The 9113-nt window shown below is 32.2% G+C and overlaps 1 protein-coding gene across 1 annotated transcript; it reads right to left on the reverse strand.

The window, feature by feature from the left end:
• Positions 1-1431: 1431 nt before the first annotated feature.
• LOC107887034 (prostaglandin E synthase 2) lies at positions 1432-7161 on the reverse strand. Its single transcript, XM_016811167.2, has 6 exons — positions 6660-7161; positions 5577-5711; positions 5342-5429; positions 4286-4380; positions 2256-2423; positions 1432-1906 (listed from the first exon to the last, which is right to left on the reverse strand). The coding sequence occupies exons 1-6, from the start codon at positions 6994-6996 to the stop codon at positions 1746-1748; spliced, it is 984 nt and encodes a 327-aa protein (XP_016666656.2). The 5' UTR covers positions 6997-7161; the 3' UTR covers positions 1432-1745.
• Positions 7162-9113: the final 1952 nt, after the last annotated feature.

Here is a 9113-nt window from a genome sequence, read left to right on the forward strand (position 1 = left end):
GTCGATCCCAAGTAGTAATGTCAACAAAACTGCCCAAGAATAACGTGCTAAGAAGTACCCATCCCAAGAATGCTACTACTTTGCAGTACTGTTGCGAGGATCGTTAATCACCAAGAACACATGTCTACACTTATTAAATGACTTTTTAGCATTTTGAAAATTTTTATTCGCGGACACATTTTCTAGAACTCAAATTTATTTCATTGCTGAAATCATCATTCTTGTTTAGCTTATTTATCCATCTTTCCACCTTCCTAACCATCACCTACCCCAATCGTTGTTGGTTAGCTTATTTCACCGTTTCTCCGCATTACTAATCATCACCTATTACCACACTCAATTTTGCAAGATTTGCTTCAACCTTCCACTTTGCCACCTTATACACGTCATCAAATAAAATGTAAGATTTTAATCATAAAATTACATGTTTGGCTCAAAAACTTTTCATTTAGTAGGTAGGTTTTGGTCGAAAACATTTTTTTAATGTGATATTAACAGTGGAAAGACACAATAATGCAACATTATTTTAGTCATAAACTTTGATTTTGTGCAATTTTATATATGAAATTTTGATTTGATTCAAATTTCATAAACAATTGACATAATTATCGATATAACATCATTTTATATTTAGATATTTCATATGCAAATAATTATATTTATCTAATATAAAAATAAATTTGATATATTCATTTCTTTAAATGTGAAAAGTTGAATTAAAATCAAAATTGTATGTATACGTTTGAACCAAAATCAAAGTTTATAGTTTTGATATTTATCCCATACTATAAAACATACTTTGACTTGTTTACTAGATTTTCTTTGTGAAAGTACCATAAAAGCCCTTGTACTAAGAATTAGACTACATTTTGTCCCTTTACTCAAAAAATGATAAATTAATCCTTATACATAGATCAAAAAGCAAATTGATCATTTCTATTAAAAATTTCATTTATTCGTAGTATTAAAAACTGACGTGCCTAACAAAAAAACCAAATAATGAGAAATGATGTGCCACGTGTGTGTCATATTGATGTACAAAGACAGATTTTTAACCATAGAAATGGATGAAATTTTTAATAGAAAGATCAATTTACTTTTTGATCTAACATACAACTAAATTGCCCCTTTTTTAATTAAGAGAACAAAATACAATCTAACTCAAACTACAAAGGCCTCCATGATAGTTTAGCAAATTTTGTACCAATTTCGAACTTTTGACATATTAGTAATGAATTTCTCATATCTTTTTATCCAACTTTGTATCTTTCTCTCACTTCCATTCTTACATATTTTCACTTTTCTGCCCTCCTATCATGCAAAGCTAACAAAACAAAATCAAAATTAGAGGGAGAAGAAACGCCAAGAATTTGCCAAAAGATTAAAAAGACCACCCAGAAAATGTTAAATAGTTGAAGCCCGTCCGTCAAGTGACCATGAAACAGACCTAATTTGATGAATTTATTACGAGACCGTTGCAAGGTATAAAATCATGTCAAAATAATACAATCCATCTGTGAAGCATCCTCATTCCCTAGAATTGCTTACAAAACCTACCTACAGAAATAATTCCATTTTCAACATTCAAATATGAATTACAATAACAGAATTGCCCGTCAACTTATGGTATGGAAAAAAATTGTTTAATAAACCAAAACTGTTATTAGGAAACCATTTTGTTTTCTATTTAAGATGTAGGTGTTGGCAATTGATGCTGGGAACAGACCTTGCCAAGAGCATATGGTTTAAGCCTTGATCCTTGATGGCTCCCCAACTACTTTCTCCATTCTAGAATACCACTCTCCAATTCGAGTGTGTTCCACCATATCTCTACCAGATCTCAGGTAACGTATCGGTCTTAGCACCCCAAAGACAGCAAGGTCAGCTAGATTAGGCTTGGATCCCCCTACACAATGAGATTTCAGGAGAAAAACTTACAATTGCCCTTCAAAAACATTATAAGAAAAGCAATATGAAAATCATTACGATAGGTTAACTCTGCCAGACTCAGGTCAAGGTGGAAGCTTAACTATAATGTACTAATTCAATTAAATTGTAACCCCACCAAGACCACTTAGGAACCTTAAATTTTTCTTCATGAAAATAAGAGAAAAGATGTAACGATCGAATGCATGTCATAACGACCGGTCAATAACTCCCCCAAAAAAATAATTAAAAGAAACTGATCAGTATGTAACTGTTGCATATGTAACTTGATCTGATCTCTGAAAACTATATTCACTTAGAAATCATACCAAGAAAATTTCGCCCATTTAGAGCATCCACCCATGTTTCTGTTGCTTCATACAAGGCAGCACGCTCATCAGTGATGTTATATTTCTTCTTTAGATTCTTGGACACAAAATACATAGCTGCAGCTCCAGCATATTTCACTGTTATCTTCTCAGTGAAACTGAAGTTACCTGCAGTTAAGAGAAAAAAAACAACAGGAACGTGCAGATTATTAGGTGGAATCTGATGCTGGTGCTGACTGAATAGCAAAACAAACTCAAGCATGAAACACAATCACTATGGTAAAAGAACAGCCAAAATCCTCGAAGAAATAATTCTAAATTATATAAGAGGGCTACATCAAAAATAAAACAACAAAAGTTAAAACAAATTAGAAATTTTAAGGAAAAAAAAGTCGTAGTAACAAATTGAGGAAATTATGATAGCATCAAATGGACAGAAAATGCCATAACCAAACTTTGCCTATGGAGACCAATGTAATGACAATTAGACTATAGAGATCATCAAGTAAAACTTTCATGCTACTGGTCCCCGTAATCAGAATAGCATCACTGGGAGTGTAATAGGAAGGGTAGCTGTGATAATTGATGTTAGGTAATTCATAATTCAACTAACAATTCTGTAGAAAAGAAAGTATCTTACGTGCTCATGATGAAGACTTCCAAACACAATTATTGCAAATAGATTACTAAAAAGGAATTTCAGAGAACGAATAATTAGAAGGGAATTATGCATAAGCATGCTTATAGATATCACATTAGGCTCTTGGTACCCTAAGTTGGGTACATCAAGCAGAAAGCTCAGGCTCAGGCTTGATTCAGCATTTATTTTGTACTCAGGGCCTCAAGCTAAATTAGAAATAAAGGAGTTACTTAAGCTCACCTTCGTCTGCAGTTATGGATACGGTCCAATTTTAATACTTAATTAAAGCAACAGATCAATTTACCACCCTTCTTCAAACATGTTCAATGATTACAAAATTAAAAGATTGGACATTTGGTCAATTGATAACTCTAAGCAATAGAGTTATTCGGTTATCTAAGTCCTTGAAGTTTTGATCAAGATTTTATAATTTTATAGTTGGTTTTTTCATTTTATTTATCCTTTATGATTAAATTTAATTTTTCTCTTTTCCGATATTCCTTCCTTGTATATATTTGAAACATCCTTTCCAACTAATTCAATTCAGAATTATTGGTATGCAGGTCTTGTAGGCTTTCATCTATTAATTAATTTAAACTCAAATCTTTATTTTTGTTATTTTCTTTTATTTAGTTTTAGTTTACATGTTTTAATCTTTTGTTTGGATAAGACTGGGTTATTTTAATTTAGTAATTAACAAATTTAGTACAATTTCTAGTGTGATCAATACTCAAAACATTATATTACTCGTTACTCCTCTCATATTACCCGTAACATGTAAACAGCGTACGAAACCTAGCACTATTTACAGAGGTTTAATTCACCTTATACTCTTTTCAATCCATTGTAAACTTAGAGGAGAAGACAGCATAGAAATTCAAGTTTGCATAAAGAAACTAGACATAACTAATTCCAATGTCTTCCATCCAAGTATATTTTGTACTGTTTCACATCTTCAATTCCCTATTCCTAAAAATTGACTGTAAAACTTTATTTGAAATTCATTATTGGAAATGGTATGTTACTTGAAGTAATGAGACAGGAAAATAACATTTCCTAATTATTAAAAATGAAACAATATTGTTTCCAAAGCCTATTGACCTTTAAAATGTTGCAATTTGCTTGGCGAAGTACAAAAGAATTCATAGGCATTTTAAAAATAATGCAAGTAACGAAACATGCAAATAACTCTATGATCCATTAATAGATAAAATTACTTTCTCACTACTTATTAAAGGACTTGGTGGAAAACATAGTGGATGACGTATTTATTCCCAACTTTAGGGGTAAATGGATCAATCATTGACTAAAATAATATAAAAGTGGCAAGGTTTTTAAATGGAGGGAAGGCAGCTACATATGTATAATACAAAATTATGCATTAATTTACCATTGCTAGTGATGTAGTCAAAAGATTCAAGAGCCTCAGACGTGTTGCGGTATATGTTTGGAGATAAGACATGCACCAAGTGGTTGTCAACCCACCTACACAAGGACATCATTATTAGTGTTCCAAAGATGAAATACTTATTCTAAAAGCAGCTAAAGCAAAAAGGAAGACTTTGAATTGCATTAATACAGCAATATGTATTAACCAAAGTTCTACAGTACAAGATCATTAACTCATAGCTACTCAGAAACAAGAAAAAAGGACCTATGTATAGTTTTGTACACACATAACTCTATCTACTACCAAAAGTATTTTCATATATGCTCATTTATATATCCTGAAACATAACATCTTTGCTAAGCATAGAGTTCATGTTTTCATGCATGAGGTTCAATTAAAAAGACAATTAATATAAATAGTTATACAAATTATTCACTTTGATAGAGGGTCAATAACTGAGGTCAAAATTCTGACCTTTCAAGACCAGGTAATAAAAAATTGAGAGGAATGCTAGGAGCAATCACCCAAATACTCTACAGTTGAAAGGCACGTATCTCACATTTTAGACCTTAAACTAGTTACCGAAAATTCCAGTAAATTTCTCGTTTGCTGCACTGTAAAAGCCAAAGTTTGGTTTGGCTCGTATCTGTAAAAAGATATTTGAAAAGACTACAAAGTCCTTTATACACTACTAGAAAAACGTGGTTGACAGGTTGTTATTCCGAGAGTATACCATGTTTTGGCACTATTTTGAACTTAGTATACTTCATGGTAAGCGTCATCTCAATTAGTTTCAAAGTATAAGATAAATTAAAAAAATAACTATTTAGTGCACCCATATAGTTTCTTTTAATACCTTTTGCTTAGCAAGATGAAATTTTAATAAGATATAGATAGTTTTCTGGTACAAGTAGCTGGGGTTAAACCGAAGACCTAAATCCTCCTTAAGAAGGTAACAAATGTTATATCAAGATTGAGTTCTTAAGAACTAATAATATTGTAGTGATATAGTAAAAATAAAATTTTAATTACTATAGGAAACAAGACAGTCCGTACCTACGCCACTTTGTTTCTTCATCTTCATCAGCAACTGAAATAATTGCTTTCCCAGGAAGGATCTTTTCACTCAATTGGTCAATAATAGCTGCATGTTCCACATGCGCGTTCAGTCCATCATTGCAACTAATGAGCTTAAATAAAGTCAATAACTTAAACAGCTTGTTAGGTCTTTAGGGGTAATATAAAATATCCAATGAGAACTTAAATTATAAACAGTTTTGACAACAAGAACCTGATGAGTCCACCAGCTGTTGACCATCAACCATCAGAATAGGCACCTTCTTGTAATCCGACCACTTGATCTCTTTCTTACTAATGGGATTGACTTCCACCACCTTGTATGGTATATCATAGTAGTCCAAGAATGCTGAGAGACGATAAACATTATGGGAATCATGAAGTTACTAAGATTTTAATTAGTTGTCTTGTTACTAAGAAAGTGCTTGGTTGAGTAGAAAAATGGAAGAACAGAAAGAATGGGTGGAAAAATGAGAAGAAAGTAAACTCTAAGTGTACTTGATAGGAAAGAGATAAGTGGGAAGAAAGAAAACAAGAGAGAACCATTTTCAATCTTAATGCTTAAAAACAATTATTCCAATTCGGAATGATAAGAGGAGAGGAAATGAGAAAGGGATGTATGTTAGTTAAAAATTATGCATTTTTCAGAAGCTTTATTTTCTTCTCCTCATTTTTCAACTCTATCAAGCAATGAAGGGAAAAACTTACTTTTTCTTTCAATTTTTCCATCTTTTGTACCAAGCAAATCAATTGAAGGAAATATATATCATCTATCTTTTTATTTTTCTACTCCGTCAATTTTCCACCTTTCCAATTTTCTTTTCACACTATTAAGCAAAGCCTTATGTTATTGTCTTTCAACTTCCTAAAGTTGCTAAGAATAATGCAAATTCTAGAAAGAAAAGTGTAGCTGATTAAAAAGGAAAAAGTGATTACAATGCAAAACAGATTCTAATATAATTGTTTCATCAAAGAAAAATAATGCATTTGTTATGTTTTTGGTTTTCAGTTCTTCAAAAGAATCCTTCTCTCCATCACCATGGTAGTTACCAAAACATGTCTGATTTAAAAATGTAATATATAGCGAATAGTTAAAATGTAAGCATATTATCGTTTCCTTTAGAACTCACTAAAACTAACTATTTAATCATTCAAAACAGGTGAGAATTACTTATCCAAATAATTTTTTGGATTTACTTTTTGCTTAAAAAAGAAGTTCTGAGTTCAAATTTGATTGGTTCTGTCAATTTTATTTGGTACGAATGCAACGGAAAGAAGAAAAACGAATATATACTACCTTTAACTTTATTACAAAATGGGCAGGCCTCATACTGATAAAGAACAACGTCCTTTGGGATGATTTCAGCTGGTGGCGGCTCCTTGGCGTAGACCGAAGCAGCAGTGGCCACTGAGGCGACAACGCCGACAAGGCCGAGAGAGACGGCTTGACCAGAGCTTTTCGAAAAGGAATTGAGAAGCGGAAAGAACCAATGGCGGCGAGAATTGGAATTGTCGGCTCTGCTGCTGCTAAAGAGCGCCACCCGGAGACGAGGGTGGAGGTTGACTGCTCCTCCGTCGTGAACGGTGGAGAGGGTCCTAGAAAGGATGGAGGAGGTGAAGGAGGCCCTTCTCATTGGCGATCCTATAGCAGAGGGCAGATCTCGGCGCTTTGTGATTTGTTGAGGAAAGTTTCCATTCAGGTGACGTTTACCCCCAAAATAAATAAGAGGGGTTAAGCCTTTTCTTTTTTAATAAATGTTTTTAGTTAAAGATTTTTTTATTACCATTATTGTCCATGTTGTTTGGGCCGGGATGTTAGAGTGGCACCAAGATTTAAACTTAATTCAAATGTTTAAGAAAAAAAAATTTACTTCTATTTTTTCTTACTTGGTTGTTTTTAGTTAAGATGATACATAGTTAGACTTATTCGAATGTATTTGAATTTAGATGGGTTTAGACAAAAAATTAGACTTGAAAAATGAGTTTAAGCAACAAAAAAAGTCCGTATTTAATTTAGACCTAGCGTCGGACAAAATTTTCCAAGCCCAAAGTCAACTGAATCTAACCATATTTGTTAATTAGTATATCACATATTTATATATTTATCACCTAAAATACATACTAACTTTTGAAAAGACTAAAACTTTGATGTCCAACGTATGTAAGGAAGACTAATTGATTAGGCCAAAAACATAACCTAAAACCAAATCCTAAATACAAAAAAATAATTTTTCATTAATTTCTCGTTTTTCACCCCAACCACATTTTTCCATCTTCTTTCTAAAACATCATCTTTGGCAATTTTTTTAAAAGGCCAAAAGTAAATATAGTAGTTATTTGCCTACACTATGATATGGGCTAATTTAAAAAATAGATAAGTTTTTGTTATTTGTGTAAACTAGATTGTATTTGTAGTAACTACTATGGGCAATATTGAAAAAATCATGTAATATGATCATTACCTGTATAAAAATTAAAAGTCAATCACGTGTATAAACATCAATATATGAAATAAATAGATCCATTTTCTTAATTCTTTCTTTTCTCTGTTTCTCTTTTTTATTCTTAAACCCTCTTCTCCTTTCCTCTACTTTTTTCCTCTGTGAATTTTACTCTCTACATTTTGGCTCGTATCAATAAGTATTAGAGCCGTCAATGTTTGCTATGATTGGTTATGGAATAAATCTATCAAATGAGGTCATTGATCAATTACTTGTACATTTGGAGTCCAAAACCAATAATTATTTGGAGTGGTTGCAAAGCAAAATACAAAATGATCATAAGAACTTTTGCCCAAAAGCACCTTTGGTGCTCGATCAAATGCTTGTGAGAATGGATGAGATAGTCTGTGATATGTATGTTAGTGATGCATTCAACACAGTACGAAACCACATATGGAATCAAGGCCATCATTGTCAAGTTATGAAAAGGGGCTGCCTTCATCAACTAAACCTATCTCTAATTTCATATCATCAAATGACAATGAGAAATTAGTTAAGCAATCAGGTATGAATTCTTCAAAATTACATGTCCAATCTTATGTTACCAAATTTTTTTCTCAGGACACATATGAAGGAATCTCTATTGGGTTTTATTTGTTAATGCTTGTTGATGCTAGAGCTAAATTAGAAAATGTTTATGCAACTGGTGATATAGGCGAATTAACTTGTTGAAATTTATGACCTTTATAAATCTAGACTTTTGGTAAAGGAAAAGTGCAATGGTCTAATGCAAATTATTCTAATTAATAAAATAGATTCTATTTATATTTTAATGATAAAGGATTGTTTGTGCATTACACAAATATTATGGATTGGTATGGATTTGCAGCAATAGTGGGAAATAATGTTGAAAGGCATGCAATCTTTTTCAATAGAAAAGGTTGAAGAAAATTTTGTGGCAAACAGAGGCATGCCTTCTAAAAATGGGGAGGTTGAATTGAATATGAATCAAACCATGAGAAGAGAGGCTACAACTTATTATTGTTCTCAATGTTATCTTTAAAGGCATTTGGTCTTTGGAACTTTTGTTGTTTGTTTACTAGAACAAATTCAAATTGGGTTTTATTGTTCACCCATCTCTTACAACCTCTAATATAGCCCTGTATAACACTTGTTTAGGTACACTTAAGCTCATCGTACTTCATATTTTCATCTGCTTCATTTAATATTTGCAATGATGTTTGAAGCTACATGCGATTTTACAAATCTTTGATCACCAACCAAATTTGATCCCAAGGGTCTTGCTATGG

The sequence above is a fragment of the Gossypium hirsutum genome, chromosome A03, assembly GCF_007990345.1.
Source record: "Gossypium hirsutum isolate 1008001.06 chromosome A03, Gossypium_hirsutum_v2.1, whole genome shotgun sequence".
Taxonomy (NCBI): Eukaryota; Viridiplantae; Streptophyta; class Magnoliopsida; order Malvales; family Malvaceae; genus Gossypium; species Gossypium hirsutum.